Genomic DNA, 22,756 nt, shown 5'->3' on the forward strand with positions numbered 1-22,756 from the left:
GACAAGTGACAGAGAGGAAAGGTGAAGACAGAAATTAAAGAAATGAAGCCCGGACGGCCATGTAGGACTACAGGGATAGGAACCAAGGTCCAGGGGCCCACTCAGCTAGCCTGCTAAAGTGCAGAGAACAGCAATTTCCCCTCAACCTTCTCACTTGCCCTGATTCCCTCAAGGCTGAGCAGAATTGGGAGTAGGTGGTGGCTGATCTCACACGTTGACTTTTCCTGTTTTCCCAGAACCCTGAACTCAAACAGCTTGCTCAGGGTTTCACTTCCTCAGCCTGGAGATGAGAATTCAGCTGTTTTACAAGGGCTGCAGCACATAATAAATTGTTCTCAGAACTCGATGATGTAGAAAAAGGAAATGAGGATGCGTAGTTGCTCCCTACCTCCATCCCACAGAGACAGTCAAGACGTGCTAACAGGTTAGGGGTAGACAATTCCTGAACCTTCCTCTGAGCACAGAACCACACTAATTTTTTCCATATCCTTTCTCATTTCATATTCACAACAACCTGCCTTTCCCCATTTTACAGATGAGCAATGGAGTCTGTTCCATAGCAAATGGGACAGGCTAAGGTTGGAACCCAGGTGTGTTCCTTACAAAGCCTACGCTATAAATAAATCCCTTTGTTTGACTGGCCCTGCCATGGACACCCCTTTGCCTCTCTGACCCCATTTTCTTGCCTGCTCCTCTCTCTGGACTGGGCAATGATGCCTCTCAGCTGTGAAATGCCCGTCTCAGTGCCTGGCATTCTGTTCTGCATCAGGACAACCGGTGATACTAATTAGCCACGTGATGAATTCTAGTCCTAGGTTTTTCTCAAGTCACTTGGGGTAGGGTGAGACGGGACTGTTAAGCGGGGGAAAGTGCTGAAAAAGTTCTAAGTAGATTCACAGTGAGAAAAAGAAAATCAGTTGTTTTTGTTTTTAAACCATGATCACAAAAAGAGAGTAAATACAACTGATTAAGAGCAATGACCTAGGCAAGGTGATGGTGGCGGCGCACGCCTTTAATCCCAGCACTGGGGAGGCAGAGGCAGGCGGATCTCTGTGAGTTCGAGGCCAGCCTGGTCTACAAGAGCTAGTTCCAGGACAGGCTCCAAAAGCTACAGAGAAATCCTGTCTCACAAAAACAAAAACAAACAAACAAACAAACAAAAAACCCCAATGACCTAGCAAAGCCTGAGCAGCGTCACACTACAGGAACTGTTTAACAGGACCAGGAATAATCCACAGATCCTGTGGTTCCAATTTATAGAGGAACACATCTTCCTCCTCCAAGAGGGCCCTGACTCAGCAGACAAGGACGGCCTTTGTCCCCCTCTACAGGGATGTTACTGCTCTACTCAAAGCATATGGCAGGTGATGGAGGTCAGTCAACCCTGCACCAAGAAGGCTGGTGAGGTGAGCTCAGGGCAGACTGCTCTGAGATGCCTCTGTCCTCCAACAGGCCTCAAATGCATCTGTTAAACCTGGTTCCTGAATCTACCCCCAAGACTACACGTCCAGACTCTGGTGCTGTATAGTCTCAACAGAGCTGTGACCCTGGTCTCACTAACTCCCTGCAGTCTTTATTACAATCGGCCTTGGATCTTTCCTCACTTAAAAACTATCAACGACATCAGACTTAGATTTGAATCTAGATGTCTCTATCTCTATTCACTGTCTCTCAATCTCTTTCTCACAGCCAGAGACCCCACAACAGGGCTTCGCACAAAGCAGGTTAAGCTTGAACTTGCTATGTATGTGGCCTTTAACCCCTGATCTTTCTGTCTTTGGCTTCCAAAGTTGAGACCCAGCACACCTGGCAAGATTGTCTTAACAAATAAGCAACAGTCGGACTGATAAATAAAATGCTGGTGGCTGGAGAGAGGTTCAGTTGTTAAGAGCCCTGGCTACTTTTCCAGAGGAACCAGGTCTGATTCCTATCACCCACATGGTGGCTCACAGTTGTCTGTAGCTTCAGTTCCAGGGGATCCAGCACCCTCACACAGACATGAAGGCTGACAAAACACTAATGCACAGGAAACAAAATTTCAAAAAAAAATCTTTAAAAAAGAATAAATAAAAATAATATAAAATGCCTTGCTAACAAACAGACTTTGGATCGGACTCAGTGATTCAGCAAGATTAAGAATCAGGGCTAGAAAGAAGGCTCAGTGATTAAAAGCATTTCCAGAGGACTAGGATTTCATCCCTAGGGCCCAGATGGTAGCTCACAACTCTCTGAAACTCCTGTTCTGAGGACCCACACTCTTCTGGCCTTCCTGGGAAGCAGGAGAAGACATAATATAGGCAAAAATTCCATACAAATAATATATACATATATATCTTTCCACCTTCACAGCAAGCACTGGAAAGGTGAGGGTGAGGAAGGCCTGACCAGAGAGGTTAAAGCACACTGTCAGCCACAACAACTTCTATTTTGTTTAAAGCAGAAAGAAACAGTCTCCAAAAACATTAACCCAGCTTAGAAAACTTCAGTGCAGCAACTGAACTGACTTAATACTGAGTCATGAGAACTGCTGGGAAACGTTCATGATGATGTCAAATGAACAACAGGATAAAAACTTTTGCTCCAGCATGGAGAACAATGCCACAGATAAGGACCAGCCTCACCCACAGCAGGCCTGTTGACAGACTATGTACCTTCTCTGAGGAGGGGAAATATATTTAACTATTTTTAAGCCATTGGGAACAAAACAAGGTCTTTTCCGCATGCTTAACATTAATGTTCTTCTTTGGATTCTAAAAGGAACACTTGAGGGTTCTAACGTCATCAACTGCAACAGTTTCTGGATCATCGTTCCAATGATGCCTCCCAGCCTCTCCCCTCCCCATGCTCCCCAACACATCAGGGACAGATCTGGGGACAGAGCATAGGCTGTGGTGGAACATACAGTACCTTTCTTGGTTGTTGTGAAGTACTTCGAATCAGTCATTTTGGTCCTTTATCTGTGGCCAGACTCTGCAAGACAGAGAAGAAAAGGGTGGATCTGTGTTCTATTTCTTGTCCAGTTAGGGTGTGCACAGGGAGCAAGAGAAGGATCCAGAGCACACAAAGCCGGGCAAGATAGATATTTATCTCTTTTTCCAGGCACGTGAACTGCTAGGTCAGGGTTGGTCTTATTTTGGAGGTAACTGAGGGAATCTATTAGCGTTTTGACTGTCCATATCTTTTGACTGAATAAGTTTCCTTCTAGGAATCTCTCCCTCAGAACAGGAGCCTGAGGTCATCTGGCTTTTTCGGTATTGTTATTTATGACCATACTATTGGGACACACTTCCATGGCTTTCAGCAGACAGATAGTTAGAGTAACTATCAATTAATCCATAGACTAGAAGTAAAAAGCCCTTGAAGGTCAGTCACAGCAGCCCCCTTGCAGTGTTGATCCTGTTCAGCTGTGGGGCTCAGCTCACCAAAGCTCAGGTGGTTCTGTCCTCATTGGGAAATGCTGTTTAAGGAGTGAGGGAGGGGACTGTAGAGATGGCCAGGAGTTAGAGCACCGGCTGTTCTTGCAGAGGATCTTAGATTTGTTTCCAGCTCCCACATGGCAGCTTACAACCACCTATAATTCCAGGTCTAGGAGATCCAAATGCACCCTTCTGGCCTCCAAGAACACTGCACACACGGTGCACATACAGACACTCACTTAGGCACACACACATACCCATAAAATAATAAGTATTTTAAAATTTTATTTCTGTACACTAGTGTTTTGCCTGCATGTATATCTGTGTACTGCATGTGTGCCTGTGGGGGCAAGAGAACATCAGATCCCTTGGAACTGGAGGTGCAGATGGTTGCAGGCACATGTAGGTGCTGAGAATTAAACCCGGGTCCTCTGAAGAACAACTGGTGCTCTTAACTGCTGAGCCAGCTCTCCAGGCCCCTAAGTAGATAAATCTTAAAGAAACAAGGGGGTTTCTTCTTTCCACAACTTCCCTCAAGTTTCTAAAAACCTACAATTCTTTCTAGAAGGCTTGCATTTGCATACCATGACTGTACCATTTCTCAAGTCTGTCTGGCCAGTTTTCTTACAGCATCACTCAAGATATTATCCAACTGTCAAAGTCAAGAGGTCAAAGAAAATACTGAAGCTCCCAAGTTCATCCAGCAAACATTTACTGAGCAACTACTTTGTACCTCAACAGTTCCTCTTGATCAACAGATGAAAGATTTAAAAGGAAGTGGGAGGGACACCAGTGAGATGGCTCAGCAGGGAATGCACTATGCCATGCAAATTTGACCAGAGTTAGTTCCTGGGATCTCTAAGGGATCAAGAGAAGTGACTCCTCAAAACCGACCTGTGATCTAACATGTGCATTGTCACACACACACACCACCAACAACAACAACAATAACAATAATAAAATAAAATGATTTTTTTTAAAAAAATAGCTAATGAGCAGGCCATGGTGGCACATGTCTGCCATTCCATCCTTGGAAAGGAGAGGTAGAAAATCATGGCTAAGGTCAACCAGAGCCACTAATACTGTCTCAAAAGAAAAAAAGTTACCCAGAGGTCACAACACCTTGGATAGCAGCAATTTCTAGAACTGCTCTGAGATTTACTAAAAAGTAATCATTTATTGGCACCTCTACTAAAATTAGAGGTTTATGGGGCCAGGGAGATAGTTCGGTAGTTAAAGTGCTTAGCAATTAACGTGAAGACCAGAGTGCTCAGAACTCATGCAAAGCTGAGTAGGCATGGCAGCCTACCTATACTTCCGGTCAGAAGGTAGACTCTCCAAAGCATGCTGCCTAACAAGACTTAGCCATATTGTTAAGCTCTGAGTTTGATGAGTAAGGTGAAGACCAATCACAGATAATTCTGGACATCATGCAACCCCACAAACACCCATACACAAGCAAACCATGCATATATGAAAATGAGAACAACAGGCCGGGCGGTGGTGGCGCACGCCTTTAATCCCAGCACTCGGGAGGCAGAGGCAGGCAGATCTCTGTGAGTTCGAGACCAGCCAGGTCTACAAGAGCTAGTTCCAGGACAGGCTCCAAAACCACAGAGAAACCCTGTCTCGAAAAACCAAAAAAAAAAAAAAAAAAAAAAAAGAAAATGAGAACAACAGCCTTTTCCTTTTCATTTGTGCATGGGTGTGTGTGTGTGTGTGTGTGTGTGTGTGTGTGTGCTGTGCACACTAGAGGCTAACATCAAATGTCCTCAGTCACCTTCCATCTTACTTTCTTGAGAGGTTCTCTCACTGAGCCAGGAGCCCCTGATTCAGTTAGACTGGCTGACCAGTGAGTTTTGGGATCCACCAGCTTCCACCCCACCAACACTGACTTACAGTCATGCACCTCTGCACCTGGGCTGTATGTGGGAAGTAGGGATCTAAACTCATGTCCTCACTTATTGACAGAACCAATCCCCAGTTTTAACTGCGTTTAACAGAAAGAGGCTCAAAGATGCTGTGTAACCTATCAAGTTCACAGCTTGTAGGCACTGAGTGGGGAGCATCTCAGGTCTACCTGAGCTTAGGGCTTATGCCCTCTTGATGAAGTTCTTCCCCATTTGAGAGGGAGGGCAGGGCTTTCTCAGCACTAAGGACTTAATCGAAGGGAAACTTTCTGATCTACCTGTAGTTTTTCACGGTAGAGAAAAGCCATACACCTGCTGGATGTAGTGGTGGCACACCTGTAAGCATCCAAGGGGCTGAAGCAGAAAGACTGTGAGGTAAATCCAGATTGGGATACCTAGTGAGATCCTGCCTCAAAAACAAAAACAAGCCAGGTGTGGTGGCACACGCCTTTGATACCAGCACTCAGGAGGCAGAGGCAGGTAGATCTCTGAGATCCAGGCCAGCCTGATCAGAGTGAGTTCCAGAACAGCCAGGGATACAAGGAGAAACCCTGTCTCAACCCCCTCTCCCTCAAAAAAAAAAAAAGACACCTGAAGTTGGTGAGTTAATAGCTCAGGAAGGAAGGGTGTTTGCTGCCGAGCCTGGTGACCTGAGTTCAGTCTCTGGCCTCCACATATTGGGAGTAGCGATTCTTAAAAGTTATTCTCTGATGTCCAAAGTGCAGATGCAAAAACACGAGAGAAAGGGAGGGAGGGAGGGCAAGACAGACAGACATCCAAATGGAGCAAAGTTACTTCATTTTGTCCATTCAGTTGTCTCAATGGAAGGGACTCAAATACGTAGCCTTCTTTGTATTTCTTATTATGAGGAGGCTAAATGAAAGGCCACGAGGTGACCGATATGAGCTCACAGTCTTTCCAGCCTGACTATTTTTGTCAAGTCCAGCTCGTATTATGGCAGGATAGCATTGAAGCTGTCTCCCTCCCATTTTCAGTCATCAATGGAACACTAGCATGGACTGTCTCAGGCTTAAGTTCTTATGGATGCGCTGTAGAACAGTGGATCTCAACCTTTGGCAAACCTCTATCTCCAAAAAGACTTACATTAGGATTCATAACAGTAGAAAAATTATAGTCATGAAGTAGCAATGAAGTTATTTTATGGTTGGAGGTCAACACAAGATAAGGAACTGTATTAAAGGATTGCAGCATTAGGAAGGCTAAGAACTGCTGCTTTAGAATAAAAGAGCAGAAGCTTCACTAACAACAGTATAAAGAAGAAAGACATAATACTACTTTTCTTTTGCTAAGTTCAGAAAGAATGAAGGCCTTCTCCTTCTAGAGCTGCAGGAAAGAGCAGAGGAGACCAGATCTAATGACATAAGCCCTGAACGGCGCTTCAGAAAAGATCCAAGTGATAAGGTGGAGTCTCTCCTTTGCTGGGCCCCACAGTATGGACCAGGGCTAAAAAGAACCCATAAAGGGTGCGTAGGCTTGCCTCACAGCAGGCATTATCCACCCTAGGGCCTCATATAGGGCTCTGCATAAGGCCGGAGTTCAACTGACAGTTCTTCAAAGAAACATAAAGGGGCCATTGGAGCTCCCACGGACACTCGTTCACTGACAGTTCTATTATGTAATGCCGTGCACTCATTATCAATGACAATTTACTTAAATATGTTCTTTTGCACATGCACACAGCCACTTTTTTCGAATGCTCATAATGAGAAGGTGAAAATGACAACAGGTTTTCTGTTGTATCATAAAGGCTTACATGGTTTAAGAAATCAGATTTGAGAGCATAACTGCCCAAAGGGTCCATGTTCCTTGCTGAGTCTAAGAGAATGACTGAGGTTGGGCATAGCTGGGCATGGCTGTGCATGCCTGTAGCCCCAGCAATTGGGCGGCTGAGAAAGGATGAGAGCAGAATGCACAGTAAGATCACTCCTTGAAGCAACACGGAAACAAACAACCTACAAAAAATAAAATTGGAAGAAAAAACAAAACACAAGAACTACTTCCAATATCCAACTGTAGGCTGCTGGCAGTTTTCTTCTGCAGCAGAGGAGGCTATCAAGGACTTTCCCTTCTCTTTAGACATATTTAGGAGCCCTAAATTCCCAGGACAAAACCTGTCAGGGATAGACTGAGTATTGTAGGCAAGTGACCAGGAGAAGAAAGGGACAGGAAAGCTTCTTTTTCTTCTTCTTTTTATTTTTTATTTTTTTGTATATTAAAAAAAGGACATAAGATGGGTACAGTCTATATTCCCAGCTCCTCAGAAGGCTGAGGCAAGGATTACTTGAGCCTAAGAGTTCAGGGACAGCTTAGGTAACACAGTGAGATCCTGCTGCAGGGTTAACCAGTCAGAGCTGCACAGATCTACAGTCAAGTTTCTGACACATCGTCTTTCATAATGTAACAACTACCCTCAAATTTGAGCAGGCCTTAATATGCTAATTTCTGTAGCATCCATTTTGCAGATGCTTCTGCAGGGGCCCAGAGGGACAGATGATACAGAAATTGTGTTCCTCCAAAGCTGATCGTGTTCAGAAATTAGAGAAGTAAAGGGATACATGGAAAAGTGAGAATGACCTGGAAAGTTACTCCACCGGGAAAGCAAGCGCCCACAGCTTGAAGGTGTGCTGTAGGGTGCTCTCCCGTGTGTCCTCACACCAGAGCCAGGTCTGGGGTTTAGTTGTCTCCTAGATGTCAGTACAGGAGAGAGCTTGCATTCTCTGCACAGGAATGGACAACAACAGTTCAGTCCTAAAAGCACTTGCACTTGAGGAAGCCATGGGAAAGCAGCATGTCCCTCAAACTGCCAGCTGTGGCCTGCACCAAATCCCTCTCCCATGAGACCAAACGTGCTAAGACCCTATTGCCTGACACATCTGATCAAGCACATGAACTACATTTAAAAGTAGGTGGTCAGCTTAGGCAAGACAAGGTATAAGGTTTGGATTCTATCTTTGTGAGTGGCAGGGAACATTTTCAAAAGTAGTTGGGTCAGACAGTCAGGAAATAGAGGCAGGAGGGTTGCCATGAGTTTGAGGCTCACCTGGACTACACAGCAGGACTGCCTCAAACAAACAAACAGAAACCACTCTGATGGAAAGAGACAGCAGCATTTGGGGCTGGGATCCCCTCAATTTTAGCATTTATGAGTCAAGAAAGGCCTCACGGGGGACAGCACTCCTGGAACAACTGGTTTGCCCTTCAGAGAGCCATGGCCACTGTCCCGCCTCCAGCATGCCATGCCACACCCACAGAGACTCTTGATGCTGCACCTTATGACAAATTCCTATTAACCCCACTTTATGACAAACAAACGTTTTTATATCTATGTATTTGCTGAGGGGCACGTGTGGAGATCAGAGGACAGGGAAACTGGTTGTCTTCATCTTGTGGGCTCCAGGCACAGATCAAGTCTTCAGGCTATCAAGTCATCTCCATGACAATAACCTTACCTTCTGAGACTTAAAGAAACCAATATGAAAAGCTGAAAAGCAGCAGTTTCCCTTAGCTCTGCAGAACAATTAAGCAGCTCCTGCTGTAAATCACTGGGTACAGAGATGGAAGGCAAGAATGGAAAACTAAATCCAAAAGAAAAGATTCCCCCCTCCAAAAAAAGATTCACCTCATAGAAATACTCCTGGCTAGGCCAGCAAGATGGCTCAGTGTTGATAAAGGCAACCTGACTCTGATCACTAGAACCCATGTAAAGGTAGATGGAAGAACTGACTCTATAGACAATGGCACATGTGCACACATGAAGAAAGGAAGGAGGGAGGAAGTTGGGATTAGGTTTAAGAAAAGTTCTCAAAGCCGGGCGGTGGTGGCGCACGCCTTTAATCCCAGCACTCGGGAAGCAGAGGCAGGCGGATCTCTGTGAGTTCGAGGCCAGCCTGGTCTACAAGAGCTAGTTCCAGGACAGGAACCAAAAGTTACGGAGAAACCCTGTCTCGAAAAATCAAAAAAAAAAAAAAAAAGAAAGATAAGTTCTCAATACTTTTTCAAATATTTTGTCTTCATACAATTTATCTAAATTTAATTTTGTTTTGGTTTTTAAAGCAGGGTCTCTCTGTGTAACACCCCTAGAGGTCCTGGAACTAGCTTTAGTCCAGGTTTCGAACTCACAGAGGTCCACCTGCCTCTGCCTCCCAAGTACTAGGATTAAAGGTGTATGTCACCACCACCAGGCTCTAAATTTAATTTTTAAAACAAGAAACATAAACCATCTGCTTAATTTGGATGTCATTTGGATGAAGCTATAGAGCAGAAAAGCAAAACTAAGCTGCGGTGGTAGAAATCAGAACAAGGGTATTGCCTAAAGGGGGCCTGGAAGCTCCCTATGGGTGATTTAAAATTTTTTAAAACAAGAAATATAAACTATCTGCTTTAAGCTAATAAAATTAACTTAAATCTATATGGAAAGTTGTTTTTTTTTTTTTTTTAATTTTCGAGACAGGGTGTCTCCGTAGCTTTTTGGTTCCTGTCCTGGAACTAGTTCTTCTAGACCAGGCTGACCTCGAACTCACAGAGATCTGCCTGCCTCTGCCTCCCGAGTGCTGGGATTAAAGGCGTGCGCCACCACCGCCCGGCTTATAAGGAAAGTTTTGAATGAACAATTTTTCTCCAATGACTCAAAATTGTTAATAGTAATGTTGTGTGTGTGTGTGTGTGTGTGTGAGAGAGAGAGAGAGAGACAGAGACAGAGAGAGAGACAGAGACACAAAGTCTCACTATGTAGCTCTGGCAAGTCTGCCTCTGCCTCTTGAGAGATGGGATTAAAAGGTGTGTGCCACCATGCCCAGCTGCTAATAACTTTAAAAATAATGATTTTTTTTAAAATATTAGGTTTATTTATTTATTTTAGGTTTATTTATTTTATATGTAAGTGTTTTGCTTGTAAGTATGCATGTTCACCACATGTGCGCCTAGTGTCTGAAAAGATCAGGAGAGAGTGGCAGAGTCCCTGAAACTGGGATTATGGATGATGGTTGTAAACCATCATGTGTCAGGAACTGAACCTGAGTCCTCTGCAAGAGCAACAGGTGCTCTTAACTGCTGAGCCATCTCTCCAGCTCCCACAATACTAACTTTTTACCCTTCTGAAGTTAGTTAACTTCATTGCCTTTTTTAAAATTACGCTTACTGTGTACACAGATACAGACACACACACACACACATACAGGTCCCAACATGGGTGTGTATGTCAGAGGACAACTTGCAGAATTGGAATCTCTCCTCCCACCATGTGGGTCCCAGAGATAGAACACAGGCTTATCAGGCTTGGCAGCTAGTGTCTACCTCCTGAGCCATTGTGCTGGCTTCTATTTTAGTTTCCATGTTTTAAAATGGGGAGAGCACCACTTGCTGGTTTATGTTTCTCACATATTCACGTATGTCTTCTCTCTCTCTCTCTCTCTCTCTCTCTCTCTCTCTCATGTGCACTGGTGTTGTGCTTGTATGTATGTCTGTATGAAGGTAAGGGATCCCCTAAACCTGGAATTACAGGCAGTTATGAGCTGCCATGTAGGTTCTGGGAATCGAACCCACATTCTATGGAAGAGCAGACAGTCATATATTTCTTCTAATGGGACAGCACGAGAATGGAAACTCAATGGCAAGATGAAATGTAAACAAGAGCTGAGAAGTGCCTCAATGGTACAGCATGTACTGAGCATGCATGAAACCCTGGGTTTGATACTCAGCATCAAACAAAACAGTCAACTAAACAGGATAAATAAACACCTAAACGATCATAGGATGTCATTTAGACAACGCTATAGAGCAGAAAAGCAAAACTAAGCTATGGTGGTAGAAGTTAGGTCAGGAGTTTTGGCTAAAGGGGACCTGGAAGCTCCCTGCAGGTGAAGAAGAGCATCTGTATCCTGATGCATATCCTGGCCAAACTGCGCAGCTAAGAGCTACACATGCTACTTGGTGTGAATTATATAAACAGTAAAATACACAATTTCTTAATTGGATATGCACCTTTAATCCCAGAATTTGGAAGGCAGAGGCAGGAGGATCTCTGTGAGTTTGAGGCTAGCCCAGTCTACAAAAGCAATTTCCAGGCCAGGGCTACAAAGACTGGGGGGGGGGGGGAGGGAGACAGAGACAGAGACAAATGGAGAAAGGGAGGGAGGAGGAATATTTTCGGCAGGCAAGATGGTTCATCAGGTAAAGGTACTTGTCACCAAGTTTGACAACTTAGTTTCATCCCTGGAACCCCACAGAGGGAGAAAACTGACTTATCAGGTGGTCCTCTAACATTATGCAGGCACCATATTAAAAAAAAAAGGCCAGGAGCCAGACAGTGGTGGCACACCCCTTTAATTCCAGCACTTGGGAGGCAGAGATGCGGGTCTCTGAGTTCGAGGCCAGCCTTGTCAACAGAGAGAGTTCCAGGACAGGTTCCAAAGCTACAGAGAAACCCTGTCTTGAAAAACCAAAAATAAGAAAAAGAAAGAGAGAGAGAGGGGGGGGGGCAGGCATGGTGGCACACACCTTTAATCCTAGCACAGAGGCAGATACTGAAATACTATTGAGTGACTACTGGATTAATGAAAACCTCAGCCACATACATACATACAAGCGTGGCTAGGGGTAGGGCAGAGCTAGGTCAGCATAAATACAGGAAATAAGGACCCTCGTCTGATGTCAACAAGAGCCTAACTGCCTTACACACCTCTTAGTAGTCTGGCAGGAGCTTTCAAAACTTCAGATGTACTTACTTAGTCATTGGTCTAACAATAGAACTTCTAGGTCTTTCTATATAAAAACAAAAGGTCATTTATTCAATCAACAACCTTTGAAATACCGTGAATATTTTAACACATAGAGATCCATTTGCCTCTGCCTCCTGAGTGCTAGAATTAAAAGCATGTGCCACTATCCCCAGTTATACATACTTTTTTAAAAGTTTTATTTTATGTGTATGCCCAGTGCCTGCAGGGGCCAGGGAAGGGTGTGGGATCTCCTGGAACTGGAGTTACAGATGGTTGTGACCACCATGTGGGACCTGAGTCCTCTGGAAGAGGAGTCAATGCTCTTACCCTTCAAGTCCTCTCTCCATCCCAACATGCTTTTATCATAATTATCCAAGACAGTAAATGGAAACGCAAAATGCAAAATATATGAAGTATGCTAGTATCGCTATTTTAAATAAATATTAATAAAAAGCAAATATCTTAAAAGTTTGCAAATGCATCCACTATCATTTTTTCTCCCCCAAGACATGGTTTCTCTGTGTAACAGTTCTGGCTGTCCTGGAACTCGCTTTGTAGACCGGGCTAGTCTCAAATTCATTAAAATCTGCCTGCCTCTGCTTCCCAAGCACTGGGATTAAAGATGTACATTGCCACCACTGCCCGGTCAACATCCACTTGCCTTAAAAGGACAGAAAAGTTATCAGTGGTTTCTTCCAAAAAGGAAACTGGGTGATTAATGAATGGGGTGTGAGACTGACTCTCCATTTACCCTTTGATAGAAATGTGTTGTTTATACACTGTAGTAATAAGGGGGGGGGCTGTGTCCCGCCACCCAGCCGCCCACATGGCTAGCTCTAGCTTATGCCCCGAAATAATTACACGGAAACTGTATTCTTTTAAACACCACTTGGCCCATTATACCTAGCCTTTTCTCGGCTAACTCTCGCACCTGGCCTAGCCCATTTCTAATAATCTGTGTAGCCCACGAGCTGGCTTACCAGGAATGATCTTAACCTGCGTCTGCCTGGAGTGGGAGAATCATGGCGACCCTCTGACTCAGCTTCTTTCTCCCAGCATTCTGTTCTGTTTACTCCTCCCACCTATGTTTTAACCTATGAGGGCCAAGCAGTTTCTTTATTGCTTAACCAATGAAATCAACAGATTGATATATGACACTCCCACATCAATACACATTACCTGTTTAAACATAAAGCAGCTTAGATTGATTGGTACATTTATCCCAAATGCTCGTCCATCAATAAGCTCATTCTTTAGCCCCAGCTTTAACTCTCTTCCTCTGTATCCAGAGGGACACAGGCCTCCCAGCACTGAACTCACTATCTCCAACCTCTTCCACAGCCTTCTTCATGCCTCTAATTTGGGATCTGTTCTCTTTAATGCTGTCAAACCAGTGACTGGCACTGTGCCTGGCACATTCCAGGAGCTTACCAAATGTTGGCTCACTCAGTGAATGAAAAGACAGGTTCCCAAGGAAGTTACAAAACCAAGGACTTACAACAAATCATACTCTGTGACAAGTACCAGACAGACCAGGAACAGAAGGCTTTGCAGTTAACTTTCAACAAACACAGCAAGGCTGAGCCAATTCCAAGACAGTTGCCAGAAGTCTGGCTTTGCTATACAAACAGCTGTGTGGCCTTGGGAGTAAAGTAAATCTCCCAACTCTGGCCTTATATTTTCCAGTTGTCAAAGAACTTCAGACCCTCTCCCCCAACATATACAATAGGTGAAAGTGGAACTGAGATGACAGAAGGAAGGCTGGGGCTAGATCCCGACTCACCCAACTGTGTCTCAGGTTTTCCCCCTCATCAGGGACCCCTGGAAACCCATAGTTCAGTGCAGTTTGAAAACCAGTCAGGTCAAGTGGTAATAGCACATACCTTTTAATCCTGCCCTTGGGAGGCAGAGACAGGTGGATCTTTGAAAGTACGAGGCCAGCCTGGACTACAGAGTGAGTTCCAGGACAGCCAGGACTGTTACACAGAGAAACCCTGTCTCAGAACACACCAAAAACAAACAAACAAACAAAAAAACAAAACTAATAAAAAACAAACAAAAGCAAAACAAAACAATAGAAAAACAGAACAGACTTCTCCCACATTTCAAATGTTCTGATTTGCCACTCAAATATGATTCCCCACTAGGGGATGTTTTTTTGTTTTGTTTTGTTTTTTTTTTTTTTGGTGTCAAATAAAAGGAAGTTGAATGTGATCACTGTAAATGCATAATATAAGGGATCAAGGAGGGAAAAATTCAGTAGCCAGCCAGAGCCAGTACACCTTATTAGTTTTCTGTTTATTTAGGCCTTTTTACCTTTCTTTCTTTGTCTGTGTGGGGGTGGAGGATGTACATGCCACAGCGTCAGTGTGGCAGTGAGAGGACAACTTGTAGGAGCTGGTTCTCCCCTTCCACCGTATGGATTCCAGTAATCGAACTCAGTTCATCAGACTTGGTGGACAATGCATTTATCCACTGAATCATCTCACAGGCCCTGCTTGGATTTTTGAAACAGGATGTCCTGATTGTTTTGGTTTTTGTTTGTTTTGGTTTTTGTTAATTTGCTACAAACCTAGACATATTCATCAAGAAGTGATCTTGAGACAATGCCTTTCCCTATTCTTCCTAGATTGCCTGTAGGCAAGTCTATACGGCACCTTCTTGATTAAGGATTGGTGTGGGAGGGCCCAGCTCACTATGGAGCTCACTATGGATGGTACCACCCCTGGGCAGGTGGTCTTGGGGGTATATAAGAAAGCAGGCTGAGCAAGCCAGTAAGCAACATTGCTCTGTGGCTTCTGCTTCAGTTCCTGTCCTTACTTCATTCACAATGGACTATGGTGTGGAGCTGTAAACCAAAATAAAACCTTTCCTTTCCAAGTTGCTTTTGGTCACAGTATTTTATCACAGCAATGGAAAAGTAGCTAAAACATAGGACTTCATTACGTAGGTCAGGCTAGCCTCAAACTGATGATCCTCTTGCCTCAGCTGAGTGTTAGGATTACTAACACTCTGTTTATTAAGTCCTCAGTAGGAGGGAAAACCATAACACTCTGAGGGGGAAAGTGTTTTCATCCTCCACAGGACCAAACATTGCAGGGGTGGGACTTCCTTCCTTCCAGGGCAGTGGGCAGTGTCTTGATAGAGCCGTCCAATCTCTGCATTGAAAAGCTGAGGATGGCCGTGTTAGCATGTGTGTCACGGTGAGGGCATTTGGTGAGTTAATGAACGAGAGGAGAACCATTTAAGGAGGTCTGACTCAGGTGCAAGCACCCATCTCTGAAGGCACAGGTATTTGAGCAGGGAAATAGTCCTCTGGGACTTCAGCCGTTAAACCCTTCCATGATGACAGCTGCTCAGAAACCTACTACAAGGGACTCGGACCTCAAGGACAGTCACTACTGAGTTAGTAAGAGGTGCGTATTTGCAATTCCAGCCCTTAGAGGCTGAGCAACAAGTATCATGAATTCCAAGTCAGCTTGGGTTTCATAGTGAGACCCAGTCTCAGAAACAAAAAGAAAAGAAAGGGGAAGGCTAAGAATGAGAGAGAATGAAAAAGGCTTTCTTCAGCCAGGAAGAAAGCTCAATTTTGGTAAAGTGCTTATCAAACACGCATGAGGACCCTAGTTGTCCAAAACTCGTGTAAAAAACTGGTGGTAGGCACTTGTGACAGATTCCTGGTGCAACCTTACTAGCCAGCCAAACTAGACTAACTAGTAAGTTCCAGGCCAGTGAGAGACCATCTCAAAAATCAAGATGGACAGCAGGTGAGGAACAGCACCTCATGTTTGTTATGATCTGCTGACTGAGGAAGGCAGCTATCCCACCTCTTCCAGCCTGCGCTCTTTATTTTCCCCCTAGTGTCTAGCTTCTCCTCTCTCCGCCCCTTCTGTCCCTCCCTCCCTCTGCCCCACTTCTCTTAGGAAGAGGTGGCTAAGGCTTCCTCTCCTCCTCCCTCCCTTCCCTTTTACTAAGTAAACTATATCCAAACTCACTCTCTGTCTCTCACCCATGCGGTTCCTCGGCTCCTCATGGGACTGGCTGCCCTGCCAACCTGCAGAGGTCTCTGACCCGCAGCCTCCCACCCGCCTGGGACACACAGAGGCCTCGGGTGGAGGGACCCAGCTGCCATCCTCGGGGAACTGCGCCATTTTATCTAGACCATTACAAAGCTGACTTCTGGTCTTCACAAGCACAGGCACGTATCCACACACTCATGCACCAGCACACTCATGGAAACACACACAATGGAGGGGCTAGATTGTAGCTGCCATTTTTCTTTCACCTTAAACAGAAAAGCCACACTTTGGTCATTACATGTGTTCTGTTCTTTCAGCTGTCTCAGGGACACAGATACTGGTTTATCTCACAGACGTCCCCTCTGTGCTATGCCCTGCCTAATTGTGACCCTCTCTCCATGGGGCTGAGTCGGATTCCAGGCACTTCTCCTCATCTGAGCAACTTTTATCTTATTTACCTTTTTCTGGTGATGTAGGTGATAGCACCTAGTGTCATACCTACAAAGCACTCTACCAAGAAGTTGCAGACATCCTCTGCCCAGTCTTTTAAAAAGGAAAAGGTAAGTGCAAACGTTCACTTTAAAGGTAAGGAAACTGGCACAGCCAACTCAAAGATGCAAAGGTGAGTCATCCATAGAGCAAGCAGACTTTAGACTTTCTCTCTGAGACAATGCGGTCACCAGGCTCAGACACACAGGCTCATTCAAAGTGAGCTCAGCAACTATGAGAAAATGTTTCATGTTCCTCAAGCTTGGCATGAAATGCTTAACAAAGATGGTGATTAAAGAAGTATGACCAACAGACATACACTGAAGGCCAGACACCACATAGAGTTTTGAACTTAGTCCTAAGGGGCTGGCAAATTGGCTCAGCAGGTAAAGGTGCTTGCCACCAAGCATGACAAACTGAGTGAACCCCAAGACCTATGTGGTGGAGAAAGGGAATCTCCTCTGATTTCCACATACTTGTCATGGCACACACAATAAATAAATGTAATAAAAGTATATAACTTAAAAAATTCTGTCTTTATAATATCTGTGATGATTTTAATAATAGCACAGGCTCACAGTTAGGGAAAACAAGCCAGGAGAGTGTAAGGCATTTGTCTGCAGTCACACAGCTGGAAAACGATGGTACCCACACCCCAACACTGTCCTAAGAGCAGGTCACACATCCAACTCTAACCAAGGAGGCAAATCCTCTTCTCTGAATGAAGTCCTGGTAGAAATGCATGCATGCAGGTCAAGCTAAAGGGTACAGGATACAGGTTGCCACATATCCCTGCAGAGCTATTCAGATGTTGAATAACAGGTTACTTTATGGCCCATCTATCTACCTGAAACAGCAGGAACAGCAGGTTTGGTAACATGCCTAGTAAAAGCCTGTCTTGAAAAGCTTGCCAAGCTGTGGGTCTCTTGGGATTTGGATGAGAACTGATTAATCAAAGCAATCTCTTGAAGCTCATAGTAATTAAAAGTTTCAAAATGAAAAGGACCCAAAGGTAGAAGAGTACCACATGCAAGCAAAAAACCCTTCTTCAGCAGGCACTGAGCGTCAAGAACCTCATTTCAAAGCCACATGTCAGGTTCCCGCTAATCTGCACACAATAATGTAGCTCTTATAAGAGCTACTGTCAAGAAAGATCCACATTCCTCTGTATTAAAATAATACAATGACAGGCAATTCTTTGAGTCTGGGGCTAGCCTGGTCTACAGAGCGACTTCCAGGACAGCTAATGCTACACAAAGAAACCCTGTCTTGAAAAACCAACCCCCAACCAAAATAAATAAATAAATAAATAAATAAATAAATGAATAAATAAATAACAAGCTGGTCACAGTGGTGCACACCTTTTATCCTAGCACTTGGGAGGCAGAGGCAGGTGGCAGGTGGTCTGAGTTCAAGGCCAGTCTGGTCTACAGCGTGAGTTTCAGCACAGCCTTACCTACAGAGTAAGACCCTGTCTCAGAAAACAAAACAAAACACTAATAATAATTTTAAAAAACCAAAATAGATAAATTAGTGAGGACATCTTTGGGATAATACTCATGTTAATTAAATAAGAAGAAACCAGTGACCACAGAACAAGGCTTATTACAATTTGTGCTCTCGTACAAACCAGAGGGAACACTTTCTGGAGAACTGTGGCTCTCCATTCAGCAGGCACAGGGAGAAGTGTCACCCATTGCAGACCTGGGACTATGCCCACACAGGAGTCATACACAGTAGGCCATAAATAGGATCGCAGAGGACAGGAGAGTGATCCTGCCCTTCAGAAAACTGTCACCAAAGCTTAGAGGAGAATCCTAATCCTGAGGTGGGTGGAGTATCAGGGAAGTTCTCTTGAGGTGAAGGGGAGATTATGCAGATAGGAAAGATAGGTGACATAGAAATGCTCACTAAATGCCAGTATAACAAAGCAGAGACTTGAGAAGAGTGAGCCACCAATGCCAGCTAGAAGCAGGCTCAGTACTGAGTGGTTTACAGTTGCGGTCTCTCCGTGTGAAACCAGGGCCATGACACCAAGAGAAGAGCACCATGTAAGCCCAAAGCAGCCATGTGGTAAGGAGTCTGTGATAAAGGCAAATCTTTCCTTAATAATATATAAAGCATCTACTGAGCCAAATACATTAATTCATTTGGGAAGTGGAACCAAGAGGAATGGAGAGTTCGAGGTCTGAGCTGGGCTTCACAGCAAGACTACATCACAAAACAAACAAGGACTCGGAGAAGAGAGGAGCAGATAAGTTAGAGAAGGAAGTACAAGGTTCAGGGATGGCCTTGGAGGTCAGTGTGGTGGACTCTGCTAGCAGAAGATGCAGAGGCCTTGGCAGATGTCAAGTGGCACCTGCCACTGCCCAGCCTTGTCTCTTCGGGGACATTTTCTTCTTTTGATTTCAATACTTGAGAAGCAGAGGTAGGCACATCTCTACGAGGCTGAGAATTTTTTATTTAATTTTATGTGTATGAGTGTTCTATCTGCATGTATGTCTGTGTATCCTGAAATGGAAAATGCCTGACCTACAAGCTCATTTCACAGCCAATAAATGGAAGGCGAAGCATAAATACTATTAGCGAGAAGACGACAGGTGGCAGCATCTCAAATGGGAGAAAGGGGCTGAGAGGAGAGCTCAGAGGCAAAGACCCAAGGCTCCATTCACCCTCAGGCCCACAAAAAATTAATCATAAATATGTAATTGTGGTAGTTTAAAGGAAGTGTGGCCTTGTTAGAGGAGGTGTGTCACTGGGGTTGGGCTTTGTCAAAACCCTACACCATTCCCAGTTAGTGTGTTTGTTCTTTCTTTCTCCCTCCCTCCCCCCCCCCATGCTTGTGGGTCAGATGTAAGATCTCAGCTATGTTCCTGCCCCATGTCTGCCTGCGGCTATGCTCCCTACCATGACATTCAAGGATGGAACCCTGAGTCCTCAGATTAAATGAGGAGAGACAGACCAGGCCCCTTCCTTCAGTGAGGCAGGTCATAATAACCTGCTCCTACAGGCTCAGTGAGCACATTATAGGAGGTGGGGAACTGGGCTACAATGAGAGCACCACCAGGCCCACAAGGTCTTGAAAGGACCTCAGAACGTTAGGCCCTCAGTGTTTTGCTAGGTGCTTCTTTCTCATTGTCTATACTTGCTGATCCTACCAGGATTATCCTCTCCTGCCCTAGCTGTTCCAATTTATCCTTCAAATATCAGCTTCGATGACATCACTTCAAAGACATTCCCTACATCTACCATCTCCAGAGGTATTTATCTGCTACTCTCCAGTATTTTTACACATTTGCATACATTCACCAAGCACCTACCATGCACTGGAAGTTATGTGCAATGAAAGAAAGAGAACTGTTTACAAATAAGCAAGATCGTAAAAACAAAACAACAACAACAAACAGAGAAGACAGTTCCTTAGAAGCAAATCATCATCATCATCCCAGCACTCAGGAGGTGGAGGCAGGCAGATCTCTGTGAATTTGAAGTCAGCCTGTTCTACAGTGTGAGTTCCAGGACACCAGAGCTACACAGAGAAACCCTGTCTCAAAAAAACCAAAAACCAAACCAAACTAACCAAAAACAAGAAAGGAGTACAGCACAGAGCAGGTGGAGAAGAGGTTGAAAACAGCAGCCAGACCAACCGAACATCTGGGGCTAAGAATGGAGGAAAGCAACAGAGCAGAAGCTCAGCAAGCGTGAGGTCCTGGTTCCATGCCTACCATGCAGGGCAGAAGTGGGTGGGAGTGACCTGCTGTGGCCGAAGGAGGACTGGGCACTAAGTGACAGAAGAACAGCTGCAGTCACTGTAAGGGTGCTGGCTTTACTCTGGAGGAGCGGAATCCTGAGACAAGACTTCAATTTTAACAGGCTCTGGCTGCCATGTCTTCTGTTTTCCAATCATTCCATTTGTTTTCTACTTCTGCTGTGTCTCTTTCCCAAGAGAAAGCAACGGCATGGCAGAAACTAGGCTTGGCTTGTTTACCTATGGCACATCCCAGTGTCAGACACTAATAGGCCTCAATAAACACTGAATGAATGAATGAATGAATGAATGCTAGACTTAGGAAGTCTCTCTTGTCAGAATCTCAAAATCAGCGAATGAAGATGATGCAAACAGACTCAATAGCTGGCCACACAAAAACTGTCTTTCCAGCTCAAAAAGCAGTTAGGGTGTGGTTAAAAGTGTACGCTGCCCTTGTCTACGCCTGTGTATGACACAGCTGGTGAAGTACTTAGACATCAAAGCACTGGGCTAAAGCTTCTGAGGAAAGGGTCAGTGAGAGGGCCCAGGGACAGAAGGTTTTGCTACCAAGCCTGATAACCTGATTTGAGCACTGGGTGGGACCCTGATGGTGGCAGAAGACAGCCCACTCCCAAAAGTTGTCCTCTCACTTTCATGAGCAAAGGCCATGGCAAGGGTGTCCCTGACCCCACACAAAAGGCCATTGCTGCTCTTACAGAGGACCCAGGTTCGTTCCTAGCACTCACATGGCAGCTCTGTAACTCCACTCCTACAGGACCTGTTGGTCTCTTCTGGTATTCAGGGTACCAAGCTCACACACGGTGCACATTCATATATGTGGGCAGTCATACACATAAAATAACTTTTGTAAAAAACCTTTTAAGTAGTAGGGATATATATATATATAGGTCAGTGGTGGTGTGCATGAGGCCCTGAGCTTTAACTCTCAGTACAAAACAAAACAGCTAGTGAGACAGCCCAGTGGGCAGGGGCGTTTGCTGCCAGGCCTGACAATCTGAGTGTGATCCCTGGAACTCCCATGGGAGAAGGAGCCAACTCCTGGGAAATGTCGTTTGCCATCCAGAGGTGCTCTGTGGCAAACACACACACACACACACACACACACACACACGAGTACAAAAATCAAAGATTCTTAAATATGACTTCCAATTCTGTCATCTCCTACCCAGGGTACACTGAGAGAAACAGATTGGAACCTTGCATCCTAGCTGATGGACTTGGGAAGCTCTAGCCAACCAGGCATACTTCTGCCTTAACCAGAAGGGGTCTCCCATCTTTAGAGACCATCCTGTTAGAGGTCCAGTCCAAGGCTGAAGACACAAGGGAGCTTCAAAATCTAGGACCACAGTTAAGCCTCTTGGCTCCACTAGCTAACAGGATTCATCCTGGAATTAGAGGTTTGTAAAGCTAAAACAGGTCAACACAGGCAGAATCCAACCCACCGGTTTGGCAGACATCAGCCAACACTACTGGAGGCTCACCACCTCCCTGCTCCCCAGAACCCTGGAGGCCCTCAGGCACTCTGGTGACGAGGAAGAGCTACGGAGGCTGTGGAGCAGTTAAGTCCCTCTACCAGTCACACTTCTCCCGAAACCAGTGGGACATGAGGATGGACATAACATCACCAGGAACCCTGACAATACAATAGGATATTCATTCAGTTGTCTTTCCCCAAACCCTTACTACACATCGACTGTGCGCACCATACACCTCACTAGATGCTGGAGACACACACAGTTCACACAGATCTTGCAACAACTAAGAGATCTTTACTAAAGGAAGTCAAGTAAACAGGCAATTGCACTCATTGTGATTACTGCCACACACACTAGAAAGGTCTCAGTCAGGTCTCTGCAAGATGGCGGTAATGAGCAACCGGCAAGCATCAAACAGTAGTCCAGCAAAGGAGTCTAGGCAAGAGCAGCAGGAGTGGGGTACAGGCAGAGAAGATCACAAAGCAAAGACAAAGCACAGAGTGCAGCTTATAGAAGCGGCAGCAGCTGACTATGCCTGGGAGGAAGAAGAGTATGGGAAATGCAGCCAGTGAGCCAGTTGAAGTCAGAGCCTAAAGGACCTGGATGCTATGCCAAGAAGTGCGGTCTAGCCTGAGGGAAAGGAGGACCTACTGGTGGATTTTCAAGTAGGATTTATTTATTTATTTTTGGTTTTGTTTTTCAAGACAGTGTTTCTCTGTGTAGCCCTGGCTGGCTTGGAACTCGCTCTATAGACTAAGATAGCTTCATATACACAGATCGGCTTGCCTCTACCTCCCAAAGGCTGGGATTAAAGTCATGTGCCACCATGCCTGACCAAGTAGTATTTTTTTAAGGTTCCCCAGCTGCTTGGGTTATATTCTCTCACTATTTTTTCCTCTATGTAAAGTGATAAAGATCAGGGAGGAAAACAATATCTCTTC

At 44.9% G+C, this 22,756-nt stretch overlaps 1 protein-coding gene across 4 annotated transcripts in view; it reads right to left on the reverse strand.

Annotated features, from left to right (window-relative positions):
* LOC121459438 (AP-1 complex subunit beta-1-like) overlaps positions 1 to 22,756 on the reverse strand; it is a 55,752-nt gene that overhangs the window by 30,193 nt on the left and 2,803 nt on the right. For all 4 annotated transcript variants that reach the window (XM_041669212.1, XM_041669211.1, XM_041669210.1 and 1 more), the window contains exon 2: positions 2,908 to 2,970. In XM_041669212.1, coding sequence (XP_041525146.1) covers positions 2,908 to 2,944 — 37 coding nt within the window. In that variant the 5' untranslated portion in view covers positions 2,945 to 2,970. The remainder of the gene's footprint in view (positions 1 to 2,907; positions 2,971 to 22,756) is intronic.

This window comes from Microtus oregoni, unplaced genomic scaffold (assembly GCF_018167655.1).
Source record: "Microtus oregoni isolate MIOR12 unplaced genomic scaffold, Mior012 000019F_ref0000042, whole genome shotgun sequence".
Taxonomy (NCBI): Eukaryota; Metazoa; Chordata; class Mammalia; order Rodentia; family Cricetidae; genus Microtus; species Microtus oregoni.